The 18,566-nt window shown below is 57.4% G+C and overlaps 1 protein-coding gene across 1 annotated transcript in view; it reads right to left on the reverse strand.

Moving 5' to 3' along the window:
* PPARGC1B (PPARG coactivator 1 beta) overlaps positions 1-18,566 on the reverse strand; it is a gene marked incomplete at its 5' end in the record, with an annotated part of 30,462 nt that overhangs the window by 3,299 nt on the left and 8,597 nt on the right. Inside the window, 8 exons of the mRNA XM_021713942.1 lie at positions 2,374-2,495; positions 4,450-4,525; positions 7,113-7,896; positions 9,066-9,130; positions 9,655-9,691; positions 11,361-12,498; positions 14,409-14,525; positions 17,588-17,794. Of these exons, the coding sequence (XP_021569617.1) occupies positions 2,374-2,495; positions 4,450-4,525; positions 7,113-7,896; positions 9,066-9,130; positions 9,655-9,691; positions 11,361-12,498; positions 14,409-14,525; positions 17,588-17,794 (2,546 nt within the window). The remainder of the gene's footprint in view (positions 1-2,373; positions 2,496-4,449; positions 4,526-7,112; positions 7,897-9,065; positions 9,131-9,654; positions 9,692-11,360; positions 12,499-14,408; positions 14,526-17,587; positions 17,795-18,566) is intronic.

Here is an 18,566-nt window from a genome sequence, read left to right on the forward strand (position 1 = left end):
TTTTTGGAGACAGACCCAGGGGGCCGATCTTGGGGGCCAGCGCAGACGTGGCGCCGACCTCGCCCCCGGTGCACTCAGGTACACGACTTTGATCTCGTTGGGGTCGAACTTGGGCGGCATCGTGGAGGCGGCTGGTGTCGGATGAACCCGGATTCGGGACGACCGAAGAAAGTTGCACCTGAGCCTCCGCCGAGCCGAAAACCGAAAGCCCCTGGTGCCTTTCACTGCCTGATGCTGGGAGTGTGCTGAGACTCAGTCTACCCTTCTTTGATGATGATTTGCTTGCTTTTTGTTGTTGCTGTTTTGAGTTAGGCTCCCACTATGTTTGAGTTTTGAGTTAGGCTCCCACTATGTCACCCAGGCTACAGTGCAGAGGCATGATCATGGCTCACTGTGGCCTCTATCTTCAGAGCTTAGGCAATCCTTCCACCTCAGCCTCCCGAGTAGCTGGGTCTACAGGTATATGCCACTACATCTGGCTAATTTTTTTATTTTTTGAGATCTTAACTATGTTGCCTGGGCTGGTCTTGAGTTCCTGGGCTCAAACAATCCTCCCACCTTGGCCTCCCAAAGTGCTGGAATTACAGGCATCAGCCATCACACCCGGCCTGCTATGTTTCAAATATTATCTCCGCTTGATGGACTGAAGACGGTGCAGAAATTAAAACAGTTCTGTTTGTGTAATGACTCCTTTTAAAACAAATTGTGGTAAAAACACATAGCAGGAAGCTTAGCATCTGGATCACTGTTAAGTCTACTGTTAGTGCCGCAGCATTAAGTATACTCCAGCTGGATGCAATGGCTGTCCAAGAACGTTCATCTTGCAAAACAGAAATCCGTCTCCTCCCTAGATGGTGCTTCCACTGCTCTCCCGCCCCCTCAGCCCCCAGCAGCCAGCATCTACCTCTTGTTTCTATGAATTTGACTATTTAGATACACCATGTAAGTGGAGGCATGCGATGTTTTTTTTGTGACTGGTTTATTCCACTCAGCACAATGTCCTCATGGTCCATGCAAGTGCTAGCGTGAGTCAGAATTCTCTTCCCTTCTGGGGCTTCCTAATATTCTGTCATGTGTATGTATACCCATTGTGCCGATCTGCCTGCCGATGGATGCTTGGGTGGTCTCCCTCTTGGCTACTGGAGCAGTGCTGACTCGGACGCAGGTGACCAGCATCTCTGGGAGATCTTGTCTCAGTTCTTCCAGTTCTTACCGACTCCTGGGTTGCATGGTAGTTCCAGGTGTAGTCTGAGTGACTGCCATGTCATTTTCCACATCGGCTGCATGATGTTATATCCCCAACACCACACAAGGGTTCCCATTCCTCCACAGCCTCGCAGCACTTATTTTGTTTTCTTTTTTTTTGAAATTTTTACTAGTCTTCTTTCCTTTTCCCGTGACAGAGTATATTTTCTGCTTTCTTGACAGCAGTCATCCTACCAGGTGAGAAGTAGATAATACTCTTACACGGGAATCTGTTTTCTTACTGAGTTCTTTGTTATCATTATTAGAGTGAAAAAATCCTAGTGACTAGCTGAACACTGGCTCATGCCTGTAATCCCAGCACTTTGGGAGGCAGAAGCAAGAAGATTGCCTGAGCCCATAGGTTCGAGACCAACCTGGACAACTTGGCAAGACCTCGTCTCTACAATAAATCAAAGAAATTAGCCAGGCATGGTGGTTCCTGTAGTTCCAGCTACTTGGGAGGCTAAGGTAGAAGGATCACCTGAGCCCAGCAGGTGGAGGCTACAGTGGTCGTGATCATGCCACTGCACTCTAGCCTGGGCAACAGAGTGAGACCCCAACACACAGACACACACACACTCCTAGTGACATAACGTGCAGATGTAATGGGAGACAATTTTGAAATATTTCAAAATGGACAAAGTTTTGACACGGTGTTCACATGCTACCTGTTCCTTTTGCAGATCTCCGGGACATGACACTGCCTCTCCAGGCTAGCAAAAAGGCCCCAGGACTGTTGGTGGGATGGAAGGCCCACTGCAGAGGCAGGGAGTATGGGTGCCAGGGCCAGGCGTGCCTCCAGGGTACCCCAAGATCCCGGGCACTGCTTCTGGCTCCACCATGAGTGGCCGTCCAGGGAAGGTGCCTGCATGCCCAGTGAGAGCCCACGAAGGGCAGTGCCTGCATCCCAGGAGCACACAGAATCTGCCAGCTCTCAGTAGCCACTGCACATGCCTCCGATCCTCACTGGCTGCCAGTTACTCGGGTCCTTCCCCGGGGCCTGGCCCTTCAGGTCCAGGCCTCGAACTCTGGCTCAGTCCCACAGATCTCCTTGGGTGTCTCTGTGCACGTGCCCTGGTCAGGTCCATGCCACCCCCAACACCCCACCCCCCGGCCTGACCAACTCACCTCTGAGCCCTCCTCAGCACCTGGCACTCCACAACCTCGCCAAACACCTCGAAGCGCCTCCTCAGCTCCCGGGAACTCATGTCACTGGAGAGATTCCGAACACACACCACACGGCCTTCGCCCTGCCGGGAGGACAGAGAGGAGCCATCACTGCCCGGCTTCCAGGGCCCCTGGGTGGGGGCCTCCCATGGAGGTCTCATCCCAGGCCATGATGTCCGACTGAGTGTGACACCAGCTGGCGTTGGAGAGAGGACAATGACAGCCCCTGTTCCAGAGGGTCTGCCCTGCTGTAGAGAGAGGCTGCCGAGTGCCGTAGGGAAGTGGCCCCCAAAGGAAGCAACAGCTTCCACTGAGGAAGTGAGTGGATACTGGGCCGAGAAGGGACAGGGGTTGATGGCCACGAATATAACTGCACATGCAGTGGTGTCTGCGTGGTACAGGGAGGGACCACACGCTGTTGAGGACAGGCACGGGGGGTTGGGTCATCTGAGGGAATGTGCTGGAAGGGAAGGTGGTAAGACAGGGCTCAGAGCCACCATCTTTGGTTTGCCTGGATGAAGTGACAGTGTTGACACTAACAACAAGTGGTTAACACAGGAGTGCCTTGTGCCCTGCCAACAGGTGCCGAGAACAGCCAGTCAAGGGGCATCGGGGGAAGCTGGAACCTCCTCCCACCCTCTCATCTGTGATTTGTCCGGGTTGAAGCCACTGCTGCTGGAAGAGGTATTGTGACCTGCTGGAGAAACTCTGGTCTTGTTCCCAGAAGCCTGACGCCTAGGTTCCCTATGCAAAACCGACAGCTCCTGGCTGGGACGGCCTTTCTCAGGAGACAGGTCAAGGTCAGCGGTTCCAGGTGTCCCACCCATGACCACAGAGAGAAAGGAAGAAAACCCAGATCCAGCCTGCAAGCAGGGCTCTGCTGTCCAGTCACAGGACAGGACACCCCTTGCCATGCCATGACCATGTCCAGGCTCAGCTCCCCTCCCCAGCCTCCCTGCAGCTTCTTGAGTTCACAAAGCTCTTCCTCAGCCCTGCCCCAAACACTCCCCACTCCCATCTCTGCTGGGTCACGCCTCTGCACCCCTCACGCCCAGCCCCTTGAAGACACCTTTCCTGACCCCCCACATAGGAGCTCCTCTCACAGCCCGAGCATGACCGGCCGCTTGTTCCAGACATCGTTGTGACACTGTGAACTCCATGGTGCTCACCCAGTCTGCAATTACACTGTTGGTGAGTCTCCTGTCTTTTTCTCCGTTCTGGCCAGCCTTGAGAGTGGGGACCTCTTCTATCTTGTCACTGCTGTCGCCCAAAGCCCAGAACAGTGCCGCGCTTGTCACGGTGGAGTGACCACACACGGACTCAAAAAGAGGCCCCATGTGGGGCCTATAGCTCTAAGCCCCTGCCTGCAGACTGGTGCCTCTGGGGTGTGCCCTTCCCACCCCTGCTCCCAAAGGGTTATGTTGTGGGGAAGATCCCATGGGGTGTGGTTGTCTCCTTGTGTCTCGTCCCACTCCCCCCCTTCCTGTCCAGTGACATGTCAGAGCTGGCTCCACTCCCCACGCCAGGCTCTGGTGTGTCTTCTCTGTGGACTGACGCTGGGAGAGGAGGGGGAGGTGGGTCAGGAAGAAGGGCTGGCTGTCTTGGTCCCTCAGCCCACATCTAGTCAGGGACCCTTGGGAGGCCCAGGCCCAGCTCTCTACACATAGATGCATGAAGCGAGGCTCAGGGGGCGTCACCCGCCCACAGCACACAGAAAGTGCCGGCAGGGCTGGCTTGAGACCTGGTCAGCCTGGCCCTGATCCCCACTCCCTGGGCCCTCTCAAGGCCTCTGATGCTGAGCCTCAAATTGACACCAACTGCATGCCCCATGGCCAGTGTCTTGGCTGGACTTTGCATGGTACCACAATGGATGAGCTTTGGCGACTCGTGCTTTTCAAAAGAGAAACACATCACTGTCCTCTGCAGCCACAGTCCCTTTTCCCTGGGCAGGGGCTGAGGCCGAGGGGCTCCCATCCGGCCCCCGTGAAGCCCCCACACAAGCTGCTACCCCATTCACTCTAGGCCCAGGTCACTTACAGTGGCCTCTTCCCGCCGCTTCCTGACGTGCCGGATGCTGGGCGTTCTGTCTGGACACGGCCCTCTGCGCTCACATCTGTCAGTGAACAAGTAAAGCAGAGGCACTCACTCTCGGGAGGGAGCAGGTGGGCAGGTCTGTGCCAGGAGCGAGCGACACCCAAGGATGTGCTCTGGGGTACCCGCCTGGATCCCCGCCTGCAAAAGCTCGCCTCCCCTGCAGCAACCACGTCTGGGGCCACATGCGGGTGTGAGCGAACGTGGAGATGTGGGCCTTCTGCCAGATCCCAGGCCTTGGTCGCCGGGCACCTGAGCTGTTGTGACAGCCCTGCCCTGGGTCCCGCCTTCCTCTGCCACGAGGGGAGACAAGCCCTTTCAATTCATTGCCTCGCTTGTTCTGATAAAAGTAAAAACCCAGTGAGGTCTTACATGGCCCCATCTTCCAGATGAAACAACCAAGGCTCATGTTCAAGATGGAACTTGTTTAAAGCTGGAGGATGGGAAGTCAGGGCTGGAGACAGGTCCTCTGCCTCTGGGACCGCTCTCTCTGGGGCTCGGGCCTTGGTCAAGCAATGGCCCCTGCCCATCGAAGTCCCCGCTTCCCATCCAGCTCTCAGGCTCACTGGCCCGAGCAGGTCCTGGGCCACCCACCTGCCGCTGCCCTCACCCTCCAGGCTGAGTGTGAGAACATCATAGGGGCTGCGGACACAGCTCGGGAGGCAGACAGCCTCCACCCCTCCCTGCCGGGGACCCTGGGCAGCCACAGAGCCCTCTTGGCCTCAGTTTTCCATCAAATAGGGAGAAACAATGGTGTCCATCTCCTTGGCCATCTAAGAATTAAATCAGAAAACGTATGTCATACTTAGCCCAGGGACTGCTTGTTAAACCTCTACTTTTCTCTTTAACCTCCTGAGCCTCAGTTTCCTGGGTAAGAAGCAGATGCGCCCTCCAGGTGCACCTGTGATGCTCACATAGGGTCACAGAGGGGATGTGACTTGCAAACTGTAGAGTGCTGTGTAATTATAGAACCAGAATATCTGCCCCACTGGAAGAGGCAAGTGACCGGCCAGTCTTGCGGGGCACAGGTTGCTGACCCATTCCCAGGGACATCCTGTCAGGGGGTGTTTGCCAGAAGAAGCACAGGTCTCCAGAAGGCCAACAGCAGGATGGCTCGGTGCCCCAGGGTGGCGCTCAGCAGTGAGCTGAGCCAGACCTAGGCTCACCAACTCACCTCCTCCAGAAGGCAGAAGAGCCAGCCCTGAGCCTGACCCTGACCTAGCCCCGAGTCTGACCCTGACCCAGCCTCAAGAAGAGAAAGAAAAGAATCCACAGGGGTCTTCCCAGGCCAACTAGGGAGCAGGGAGCACAGACCCTGCCCGGAGCTAGGCGGGACATCTTGAGCTCTGCCCTGGTGGGCTGCGTGCCAACCCAAAGAGAACCCTGGATGCCGCCTTTGTGGAGACTGGGTGGTTTGGCTTACAGCACAGCAAGGCTGATGCTGAGCCCCTGACCCTGGAGGGCTGAAAGGCAAGAGACCCCGGGGAAGGACAGAGCTAGAAAGGGGCTCAGAGTGTCACAAGAAGGCAGCTCACAGGGTCCCAGGCATGCAACCTAGAAGGATCTGCTGTCTGCCCTGCCGGAAGCTCACTGAAAGGAGCCGAGCATGGAGGGCTCTTAGCATTCACCTGTGGGAGCCCACGAACCCGCTAAAACGGAACAACAGTCAGATGTGTATGCACATTGTCATGGAGGAGACCTTTGCTTTCATCAGACCATCCATGTCGACATGTGGTGCAAAGCAAGCTCTCTCTAAGGAAAGTTCATTCTAAGGACCTGCACTCTGAGTGAGGTGCTCTGGCAACACCATCCTCACCCCCCAGGAATGAGTCAGAAATGTCAATTTTCGGCCCCACCCCAGACTACAGGGGCGGGCCAGCAGGCTGGACCTAGGCACGCCCCAGCAGGCTCTGTGGCTCTTGACCCCAGACCACAAGAGGGGACACTGAGATTCACCCTCAGGTGTCCCCAGGGAAAGCCCGGGCCTGCTGTGGTCAGAGAGAGACCACGAGCCCCAGACCTGCTACCTCCACTCCTTCTGCCTCCTCCCCAGCTGACTGTTCTGAACTGGCTACTTCCCAAGTCGGGTCCAGGGGGCAGATAGGATGTGTCACCCCTCGCTCAGGGCCCAGCTTTTGTTGGGAAGGCCACGCCGCTCAGCAGGACCAGGAATGGGAATAAAACTATCCCTGTTTTAGGTCTGAGTATTTTTCAATTAGGCTAAGCTTTCTTTCACATGTCAACATCACTAGGTTGCAGGCTGCCAGGCAAGTCCTGTTGCACAAAAGCCTGTTTCACCAATATAAAAGCAGAAAACACAGGGGAGTAAGGGACACGTTCCAGTGGGCAGAGGGCCACCGAGAGCAGGCAGTGGGCCTTCCTTCTCTCGGAGGCCAAGACATGGGAGACCCTCCCAACTTCATGGGCTCTGCGTGGCGCCAGGACCCCACACTGTGCCCCAGGGAAGGAAGGAGACCATCGACCAGACGCGGGCCACACGGGGACTGCAGCCATGGCTTCAGAGCAGGCCCCCGGCTCCTCTCTCCCCTGGCACCTGGGGAACAGGGACCCCTGCGCCCAGCGCCCCTCCTGCGGCCCCGTGTTCATACCTGAAGTCCCACCGGGAGGCTGGGGACCAGGAGCCTGAGCTGGAGCGGCTGCGGGAACACGGCTGCCGGCCAGCCTTGCCTGGTGGGCTCTGGTAGGGGCAGTGGTCAGAGCGGGGGGGACTGACTCCCAAGTCCTCTTCCTCATTGTCGTCCTCCTCCCCCTCCTCCTCCAGGAGGAAACTGCTCTCCCCACTGCTGCTGCCGCTGTCCTCAAAGACTGTGTCATACTCGGGGCTCTTGCACGAAGCCAAGTCCTCTTCCTCTTCCAGGGCGGCCTCCAGCATCCCAAAGTGCTTGGTGAGGCTGGCACGAATCTCGTGGTCCCTTAGCAGTGCGCTGTCCTTGGGCAGGGTGCCTGCGTCGCCGCCTCTGCCTTCCTCCCTGCTGGGCGCCTGTGCCTCGGCCCGAGGGGCACCCTGCTGCGACCAGTCTTCCAGGCGGCCCCCGGATGGCTCCCAGGACCTCAGTACCTTCCTCTGCAGGACACCCTCTGGCCGGAGCACCTGGCAGTAGTCGTGGTCTCCGAAGGAACAAGAGAAGGGGCGCTTCTGGCCAGGTTGCGAGGCTGGAGGGGCCTCGGCAAGCCGCAGGCGGGACAGGAGCTCGCTGCGTTCCGGGTGCTTTTTTAGCAGCTTGTGACCGGTCCCTAGGGTGGCCCCAGGCGGAAGGCTCTCAGAGCAGGGAAGGCTGGGCCCCAGGACCCTGCCTGGGCTGTGCTTGATGTCCGGCTTGAAGGGGTCCTCCTCTGGGGGCTTGTATGGGGGCGTGGTGGGCGGAGTGAGTCCTGGCAAGAGGAGAGGCGTGAGAAGAGGACAGGTCACTTCTCCAAGGGACACAGACCAGATTAGGAAGGGCAAAGACATGGCCATGTGTGCCACTTGCCCCAACACGGAGGGCAGCGTCCCTGGCTATCACCGCACGGCTGAGCCTGGACTTGTGGATTTGGGATGCTGTGAAACCCGTCTGCTATCCTTCCTGTGACCTGGGGACAGCAGCAGAAGCCCCATGCCATCTGAGACATCCCTTCCTGCTCCAGAGCCAATCCTTCAAAAGGCTCTGGACAGGACCCCTCGGATGCCACCTGTCTCCCAGCATGGAAGGGGTGGGTGCCCTGGCCAAACCACCGACCTGGGCTTCATGCCACAGGGCCCCTCATGTTCCTGCATCCGAACTGGGCCACCACCTCCCCAGTGCCTCAAAAGGAACTTGCTAAAGTGCCCATCCCTTGCTCCCTGGGGCACCCAAAGCCTCCAGGACAAAGACTGAACACCTTGGCCTCCTGGTCCTTTTGGGATAGCTTTTTTTTTTTTAAGTAACTTTTTTGTTGGTAGAGACTGGGTCTCGCTATGTTTCCAAGCTGGCCTCGAACTCCTAGCCTCAAGTGATCCTCCCAGGCAGGAGCCACCAGCCTGGGCCTGAGGACTGCTCTTTCTCAATGCCCTAGTTGACCATGCAGCGAGCCCGAAAGATCGGTGTCTCTGGCGTGCCCTGGGCTTCCCCACTCCTTGCCTTTGGTCGGACCAGTTCTGCCTCTGAGCACACCCTTCCCTTTCTTAGTCTTTTCTGTATTCAGCCATTCTTCAAGCCCAGATCAAATGTGTCCTGTTCTGGGTTCCATGTAAAGCCCTTTGAGGCCACACCCCTTCCCAGCCCTGCCCCTCTGCTGTGTGCACATTCTGAACCAGTCACATTAAACAGTATGTCTTTGTCTTTCCCATCAGACTGTCACCTCCAGACCCCGAGATCACCTTCTGTGCCAATTACCGGCAGCTGAATGCTGAGTCCTCCTTAGAACACCCTCACTGTGTCTCAACACCTGGTCTAGCTTGGGGAGCAGTGGCAGAGGGCTCCCAGAGGAATCCCCACTGCCCAAGGAGCTGCTTCTAGTAGGGGATTCATTGCTGGGGTCTTGCTCACTCCCCCAAGGGCAACTGCCAGCGGGCCCCAGCTCACCTGCTGTGCCACAGAGCTCAACTGTCAAGGTCTGCTCAAAGCTCTTCTTGCCAAAAGGAGGGTCGCTGGTGGGGACAGAGGACAGGAAGGAGGGAGGCAGGTCAGCGGCAGGAGTCCAACGCCAAGCACGTGGATACACAGGGGGCTAGGGTGAGCCCTCGGACATGGAGCCTGGCCGTGTTTGCTGGGGGCCCCCAACCTGACTAGAGGAATTCAAGCTGCACGGCTCTCAGAGGATCCAGGTGAGGCTCACGGGAGGGTAGTCAGGGGACCAGTGCGGTCAGCCTCCTTAGTTTACAGACGAAGCCACTGAGGCCCGGGGGAAGCCACGCGGCATTGCCAGAAAAGGAGTCTTTCCAGGGTCCAGAAAGGGCAGCTCATGAACCGGCCCGAGGACTCGTTCCCCACCTTTCCTGGGGCCTGCAGTGGTCACTTCTAAAAATGAGCCCCTCCCAAGGGAGCCAGCTCCTGAGCATCCCCAGTGACAGGAACGGGGTCTGGGGCAGGCCAGGCTCAGGGCCGATGACCCTCCCCACTATTCCCACTAGACAGAATCTCATGAACACACCGAGAATTTCTAAGAATCTACCTTTGCGTCAAGGCCAGCATGAGGCACCTGGGAGAGTCTGAAAAGACAAAAAAAAAAAAAGAAAACTAAGCGTTCCCAGCGTGGCACTACTCGTAGTGCGCCCCTCTGGAGGGGCCCCGGACTTCCTCTGCTGCCAAGGGCAGGAGACCCAAGCAGGAAAGGCAATGAACGACTGGAGTCTCCCTCCCACCGAGGCTCATGGCTTTGCTTGACTTTGCAGAAAAAAGAGGAGCGTGAGGGCGACCTCTTCCGGCCAAACAGTGCAGTGCAGCTGCCAAGAGCTCAGACCCGCATGTCTGGCCGCTGCAGGCTCTGGAGACTCACTAACCAGTTCTGGGCCTCCGTCATTGTCTTTTTAGTTGGGGTCTCACTCTGTTGCCCAGGCTGACGCAATCACGACTCACTGCAGCCTCGATCTCCTGGGTTCAGGTGATCCTTCCTCCACCTCAGCCTCTCAAATTATTGGGACTACAGGTGTGCACCATCACGATCATTTTTTTTATTTGTAGAGAAGAGGTCTTGCTATGTTGCCCAGGCCGGTCTCAAACACCTGGGCTCAAGCAATCCTCTAGCCTTGGCCTCCCAAAGTGAACCACCACACCCGGCTTGTCTCTGTATCTTTTTTTTTTTTTTTAGTCAGAGTCTCACTCTGTAGCCCAGGCTGGAGGGCAGTGGCATGCTCACGGCCACTGCAGCCTTGACCTGCTGGGCTCAGGCAATCCTTCTACTTCAATCTTCCAAGTAGCTGGAACTACAGGTGCACTGGCTTTTTTTTTTCTTTTAATTGGAGAGATGAGGTCTCACCAAGTTGCCCAGGCTGGTCTCGAACCCCTAAGCTCAGGCAATCCTCTTGCCTCAGCCTCCCAAAGTGCTGGGATTACAGGCTTGAGCCACCGTGCCCAGCCTCTGTATCTTAAAGTGGAGACAATAGCAGAGTTTAGCATGGAGGCTTCCCGTGTTACATCTGAGACCAGGCCAGGCATGGCAAGTACACGATAGAGAACTGTGGCTGTCATCACCACCACCTGCCCATTTTCAACTCAGCTGCACTGTGGGGCTAATTGCACAGATTCACACCACTGTCTCATCACCCCCACGAGCCTTTTGATAGTACCTATCATCTTCATTTTCTGTTTACTTTCTGACCGCCTGTGAAAGCATAAGGCCTGTGAAGGCAGGCATCTCTTTAAAATTTTTATTATTTTTTAGAGACAGGGTCGTGTCCTGTCACCCAGGCTGGAGTGAAGTGGTGTGATCATAGTTCACGGCAGCCTTGACATTATGGGCTCACGCAATACTCTTGCCTTAGCCTCCCAAGTAGCTGGGACTGGAGGTGTGGATTTTTTTTTTAAATACATATTTATAGATACGAGGTCTCACTATGTTGCCCAGTCTGGTCTCAAATTCCTGGTCTCAAGTGATCCTCTTGCCTCGACCTCCCAATGAGCTGGGATTACAGGCTTGAGCCACCATGCCAGCCAAGGCAGGCATTTTGCTTCTTGCCCATGCGTGAGAAGCTCAAAGAAGGTGTGTTTTTCTGCACATCCACCCCAACTAGCTCAAAGCCAGAGCAGGGAAAGGATTCGCCCAGCCTCGCAAACCGTAGCAGGGGTGGGGGACATGTACTTGGGGCTTGTGGCTCCCAGGGCAGGGGACACACCACACCCCACCCCTGCCCTCTCTCGCAGGCCACTGCCTCTGACTACCTCTGGTGGGGAGCCGTGGGCAGCTGGGGTCCTCCTCCGTGTCCCCACACCCGCTCTCACAGGGGCTCTCCATGGCAGGGGTCTGTGGTCCCCGCGGGAGATGCTGGTCTCCACCACCGTCCTCGTGCATGGGGCTGCCCGGCTCCCCCTCCATGTCGTAGGCCTGGGGAGCCAGGCAGAGTGAGGGCAGAGCAGCCTGGGGCTCCAGGGGGACCAGTGGCTCATCGGCAAACGTCAGCCAGGAGCCCAGCTCAGGGTTCAGTCTCCGCGAACGCCTCACGGGGTACACAGAACCCTCTGGCTCCCTCCCCAGCTTGGTCCATGGCAGGCCTCGGCCCGTCCTTCTCCTGCCCCACTCCTCCTCCTCCTCCTCCTCCTCCTCCTCCTCTTCCTCCTCCTCGTCCTCGTCTTCCTCCTCCTCCTGCTGCAGCCTGGCGGGCCTGCGGACACCCCCGTTCACCTCCAGCCGCAGCGGGCGCAGGCTCGGTCTGGGCCCAGCGTTCTTGGGCAAAGCTGCGATCTGTACTTCCTCCACAGGGGACGGGTGGCCGGGTGAGGCCTGGCTGTCTTTGGGAGCCTTGGGCTTAGACTGGGGTGCGAGGGAGGCGTAGACAGGTGTGGCCAGGCGGTAGGGTTTACTGACATCACAGAGGACGTCTTGAGCCAGCAGTTCCCTCAAAATGGAGAACTCGGCCCAGGAGGCTTTGGCAGGTGGCCGGGGTGGGGCCCGGGGTCTGGCCTGCCTGGAGGGGCTGCTGCCGGGCTGGGGGGCTGGCTCGGGGGCTGGCGGGGGCAGCTTCCTCGGGGGGAGGCAGTAGGTGTGCATGTAGCGGATGAGCTGCACCATGGCCTGTGTGTCCTTCGGGGAGACCTGGCCTCTGGGGTCTGCTCCACCCAGCACCAGGGAGGCCAGGGGCGAGGCAGGAGCTGGCTGGGGGCTCAGGCAGTCCTCCCCCGGGGCCTCGTCCTCCCTGGCGGGCAGCAGGGGGCTAGGTGGGGGTGGCGGCAGGCGGCTCTCCGGGGAGCAGGCCCTGGCCTGTGGGCAGGACAGCTCCGAGGTGAGGTGCCGGTGCAGTTCTGTGCAGCTCCGGCTCTGGGACTGTGTCACGGGGGCCCTCCTCTCATGGGTGCTGTCCACCTGGAGACAGAACAAGCCAGAGTGAGGGCGAGGTCCACACTGCCCCTCCCCTCTGCCCATCCCGGTGGCCGCTGGCTGGCCCTGGGTGTCTCACCAGGATCGGGGGAGCAGCTGGGTTTCCGTCACCCCCAGCTTCCCCAGAGCTTGGCACCTCTGTGTTCCACGGGTGAGGCATGGAGAAGTGACCAGCCTCCTCACAGCTCCAGGCCCTGGAAGGTCGCCCCGAGGACCCTAAGGCTCACCGCTAGAGCCTGCTCTGACCACACTGATCCCTGCTCTTTGTCCTTTGTAACCGAGCCAGGGAGGCGATTTGTGGTGGCCTGGGGCTGGGGAGGGCTCTCTGTGACCGGGGCTCAGGCAACTTCTGGGGTGAAGGATGAGTTATAAAGCTGGATTGCAGTCATGGCTGCACGACTAGAAACCACAGCCTCATCCTTTTGAAACAGGTGGCTTTTAGGTATGGAAATAGTACCACGATAAGGTTGTTTAAAGAAAAATTCAGGCTGGGCGAGGTGGTTCACACAGCACTTTGGGAGGCCAAGGTGGGAGGACTGCTTGGGCAACATAGGAGTTCGAGGCCAGCCTGGGCAATATAAAAATGAGACAGGCATGGCAGCATGCATCTGTAGTCCCAGCTACTCAGGAGGCTGAGGGGGAAGGATCGCCTAAGCCCAAAAGGTTGAGGCTGCGGTGAGCCGTGATTGTGCCACTGCACTCCAGCCTGGGTGACAGAATGAGACCCTGACTCAAAACAAAACAAAAAAGACAAAAAGAAAAAATCCAATAGTCCCCAGTACCCTGTCTACCCTAGACCAGTCAGTCCCTCCAGCCTCGTGCACACATGTCCACACAGGGCTCCCAGCAGAAGCTGTCTGGCATGTCTCACCTCTTGGGGAGCTTCCTGGGCCCCCATGAGGCCAGGGGCTACCTCACAAAGGCGCCTTGTTGCTGTCCCCAGCAGAAGGGAGACATGAGGCCAGAGACCAGCCGTGACACGCGGGGGATACAGGGCGGGGCCGCCACTCCCCAGGGAGCGCGGGGAGGGAAAAGCTCCCAGGCTGAGCCCATGAGAGGGACCTGAGTCTGCCTCCGAGGGTGAGACCGTGGGCAACGGCCCTGGGAGGAGGTCCAGGGACCAAAGGGGAAGGGACCAAAGGGTGGCCCCAAGAACAGCAGCCCTGGGCCACCGGTACCCCTCTCCTGATTGGGCTTAGAGGATGGGGCCCACAGAGGAGAGATGTGCCTCGACCCCGGGTGTCTATGATAGGGCTTTAAACTCTCCAAGTCGTCACAGAAAAAAAAAAAATCCAAGCTCTTTTTTTGCAGACAGGCTGGAGTGTAGTCGTGCAATCATAGCTCACTGCAGCCTCGAACTTCTGGACCTAAACAATCCTGAGAAGCTGAGGCTACGGGTACCACCACACCCAACTAATTTTCAAAAAAATTTTGTAGAGACGGGGTCTTGCTATGCTGCCCAGACTGGCCTCAAATGATCCTCAAACCTCAGCCTCTCAAAAGCATTGGGATTACAGGCCCGAGCCACCGTGCTTCAGCGCAAAACTTTTGATTTCCTGTGACCTCCACAACCAGCCAGGATCTTGTGTCTGGCTCTGTCACACCACAGAATAGGCCCCAAGGGTTGGTCACGCCTTCCCTAGCACAGTTCTCACCTGTGCTGTTGTTTAACAGTGTCTGGGACCCTGAAGCATGAGAAACTCTGAGGTCATTCTAGAACCCCAAACTGGGCTGTGTCTCAAGCGGCCATGCCAGGAGACCAACCACAGGGGCTGTGGGAGGAGCAGGAAGAGCAACGAGACGCTGACTGAACCTGATACCCCTCACCAGGGCTGAAGGCTGCCTCCCCGAGGTCACCCAGGGGGATGGGCACTCCAGGGCATGTGGAGAAATACCTTGACACAAGGCCGCTGAGTTCTAGAGCGGAGACCTGCCTGGCGCGAGGCCGTGCCCTCCTTCTGGGTGTCGGGGCTGGACGCCGGGCGGGACGTGGCGAGGAGGAGCTTCTGCAGCTGGGGAGGAGCAGAGGACAGGAGCTAGGCGCGCCATGGCCAGAGGACATGCCCAGCGGCCAGCCCCTCCAGGCGGAGTGTGCCCTGACCTGTACTGTAGGACCCTGGGGAGGACACGGAAAGCACCTCGTGATGGTCTCCAGATCCAACATGCCAACAGCAGTGTGTCCAGCAATCTCACACACACTCATGTGGACGTCCCTGGGACACGCAAATCCCTTCCAAGTCCATAACCTTAGGGAACAACTGCAACTCTGAGAAACCCAGACAGGTCTTGGGTCACGGCTGTCCATTCTGCCGTCTGCATTTTCCTGGGACACACTCCACACGCACACACAGTGGGGAAGGCTGGGGCTAGAATGGCTCTCGGTGTGGGATTTCAGCCGATTCCCCTCTCATTCCTTTTGCTTATTCATATACTACCTTTTTAAAAAAAACAACTTCTTAAGCAAGTCATACTTGTAAAGGGTAAGAAAAAAGACGTATCACAAACACTAAAGGGCAGACAACTGGAAGCAAGTCTGCCCTACCCAAAGCCCCTCTCTCCTTCCTGAGCGACACCATCAGCCACCCTCTTGTGAGTCTGTTCCAAGGTGGGCTCTGGCCACACGGGATTATCTGTGCCATACTCCCTCCAGTTCAGCCTCCATTTTGCACAAGCAGAGGAAAGCTACACTTCAGCTTGGCTGATGTTCTTCCAACTAATTTTTCTATAAAAATCATTGACCCTCTTCTGTTGCTGGCCCCTGGGGGTAGGCCCACAGAGTACTGCAGCTGAGTGACTGGAAGGTCAAATTCATCTGAAGTTCACCAGGTCCTGGCATAGCCAAGGTCGAGGACAGTGAGATTTTAATGCAGCACTGAGTGTCTCCTCGGGGGACAGACCACCTAGTCACCCCAGCAAGGAGTGCCAGAAAAAGGCCACTCCACACTCTCAAGGAGTAGAAGGGTCCTCACCACCCACCCAGACCCCAACCAGCACCCACGTGCTTGGAACTCTCTGACTCTGGACAGCAAAAGACGCTGGACTGGAGAGACCTTGTCCAGCCCAGCCAGGCTCAGCTCACCACGAGAGCCTAGGCACAACTTCCTAGGCCTCGGCTTCTTTGTTGGCACGGCAGGCAGGTAGATGAAATGACTGGATCTTTTTATTACTCTAGGAATACAACAGGAGCTGCTGACCTCAGAAAAGCACAGATATACAGAGGTCCACAGGGAAGTACATGGTGGACTCTGGGCTCCATGGCCCAAGCTGGTGTCTGAGTGGCTTCTTGGGGCCTTTCTAGAACTCTGTCGATATGCTGGGAGTCTAGACAGCAAGTCTGTTTCCTGTGTACCTGGCACAGTGCCTGACACATGTGCTCAGGACACATGTGTGGCAGGAAGGCAGAGCCAAAGGCATGGGAGGGACGCAAGTTCTGACCAGCAGGGGTCCCTCTTTGCCTCTCTGAGGCGGCGTGCAGCATTGGCACCAAGATGCCTCTCGTCACTAGTAGTGGCTGAGCCAGAGTACTTATTGCTTAGTTAGTGTTTATCGAGCTCCCGTAGGTTCCAGGCCCTGTCGCCCGTGTTGTCTGCTGTCATCCTTCTCCCAGCCTGGACACGGGCACTATTACTAACCCACTTTACAGATCGGCAGCTGAGTCGTGGAGAGGTGTGGGTTTGGGCCTAAGTAACACACAAGCACTAGCTGGCGGGGCTGGGATTCGAACCCAGGTGGTCTGATTCCAGTGTCAAAGTGCAAGACCCATAGGTGGGCTAGGAGGAGCTACAGCACGGGCCAGAGTATGTCCCAGCACATGCAAGGGCTGACTCAGCGTCACTCTACTCTGGGCACTTCCTGGAGGCGGTGGAAAGGGAGAGAAAGGGGCCCAGATGGGAGTTCTAGTCTCTGCTGGCACTCAGACCTGCTGTGTGGCTGGGGGAGATGCCTTCCCCACTCTGGGCCTCAGTCTCCCCAGTCAGGCTTGACGGTCACCAAGGATCTTTCCAGCTCAGACGCTCCATGACCCAAGACCCCTCCCAGCCCAGCAGAGTCCCGCCACCTCCAGGGTTCACAGTACCAAGGGGGGTGGGGTGGTGCAAAACAGACCAAGCAGAGCTGGACTTCAAACCCCACAAGAGAGTGCAGCTCAGGGCACCCCAGCCTGAGCCCAGGGCAACTGTTCTCAGGTCTCCCGCATCCAGACTCCTGTGAAAATCCAGCAACAGCTGACTCTTCTCTCCCAAAAGGCCGCGGTCCCACGTGCACACGAAACGCAACTCACGCAGCATTACCATTTAATGTCCGCTGGTGGGCGCAAGGCCAATCAGCCCCGTTGGAGGGCACTCTGGAAGTTTCTGTCTAAACTGGAAAACCACGTATCTGCAGACCCAGGAATCACATCTCTAGGAATCCCTCCACTTACGCATTGCAAAGGCCCTGAGGACGGCCACTGCAGCACCATTGCCACAATGTGGGAGTTGAAACCACATAAATGCCCGTCACCGCGCCCCACCAGGGAACACTACACAGGTAACACAAAGAACGAAACAGAGCACTGCATGTTCTCCTGGAAGCTCATCCCAGACTCACAGCTAACTGAGAAAGCAGAGAGCAGAAAGCATCCACGGGCAGGCTTCCTTGGTAGAGAAAAAGCAAGATGGCAGAGATAGGTCACACAACAGCTCGGTCACCATGGTGACCTCCAGAAAGTTGCAGCAACTGGAGAGGGCTACAGAGGTCTGCTTCTTAGTGTCCACGTTTCCTATTTGGATTTTTACTGTGTGCACAGAATCTTTAAGAAAACATTTGCCTGTCATTTCAAGGATTGAACACACAACTAGGTCAATCCTTGAAACCCCCAAAAGCCTGTGGAAGACAGTTGAAGCCTCTGCACTGATACCAGCGGGAAAGGTATCCCAGTGGGAAAGGCAAGGCCAGGGGAGGCTCTGTGTGAGCTCAGGCTGCCAGTGGTGCCCAGGGACCCTGAAGGGCCGGAGCGACTGTCCTGTTTCCCACTCCCAACGAGACATCCAACCGCAGGCTGCAACCACCGCTTCTACCGGAAGGAGGTTCTTACCAGTGAGCGTTCATCCACCTCAGGGGTCGGGGGCTTCTCCCTGGCAGGGCTGGGCGGCGCTGGTGAGGGTGCAGGGGAGACTGAGGCACAGGACGCTGTGTCTCCACCATCCAGGGCTGGGAAGGCGGCCAGACCCACGCCATCATCAGGGATGTCATCCAGGGTCTTGGTGAGTTCTGCCAGGAGGGCCTCATTCTCACTGTCAATCTGGGATGCGCAGGGCAGAGGTTAGTCACCGCCTTGGACTCAGTCCACCCAGCTGGGCCACCACCACCTTCCGGCCACATCCTCCCCCAACAGAGCTATCCGTGTTGCTGGGACAGCAGATACTCCATAAATGTATGGCCAGCTCCAATAATCCCAGCATTTCACGAGCAGGCAGCAGGTGATCATGGGAAGGGCCCTGCCCGCAATGCCCAGGTTGGGCCCTGCTGCTCAGCACGTGTGTTGTGGGCACAGGGCCATCTGCTGAGTAATGCCTGCCTCCCCTACCAACGATGAGGCTGGTCTACAACACAGCAGCACCCTATAGCAGGCCTGGCCCCTCTGACCCAGAGCCCAGGCCGGGTGAGGCTGGGAGTTCCAGGGCCAACACGACCGTGACAACCATGGCACGAAAGAGCACCATCCCTAGGGTCCTAGGGCCTCCTCACCTTCCATGGAGAGGTGGGGAGCGGTTGGCTGGGCCCTTGGGCTGAGCGGGAGTTGTATCCCAGGCCCCGTTTAGCAATGGTGGGTCCTTGGGCAAGTTAGTGTTCTCATCTGCCCAGCAGGGTGACAGACAGTGCACGTTTCATAAGGTTATGGCTGAGCATGGGTGCATGAGCAGAGGCAGGCTATACAATATGCAGCTTCTGGCTCGCAATAAACACTCGCTACCAGCCAGGCTCGGTGGCTCAGACTGTAATCCTGCGCCTTTGGGAGGCTGAGGTGAGTGGATTGCCTGAGCCCGCGGGTTCGAGACCCGCCTGGGCAGCGA

The sequence above is a fragment of the Carlito syrichta genome, unplaced genomic scaffold (genome assembly GCF_000164805.1).
Source record: "Carlito syrichta isolate Samal-C Ts95f unplaced genomic scaffold, Tarsius_syrichta-2.0.1 Scaffold305012, whole genome shotgun sequence".
Classification (NCBI taxonomy): Eukaryota; Metazoa; Chordata; class Mammalia; order Primates; family Tarsiidae; genus Carlito; species Carlito syrichta.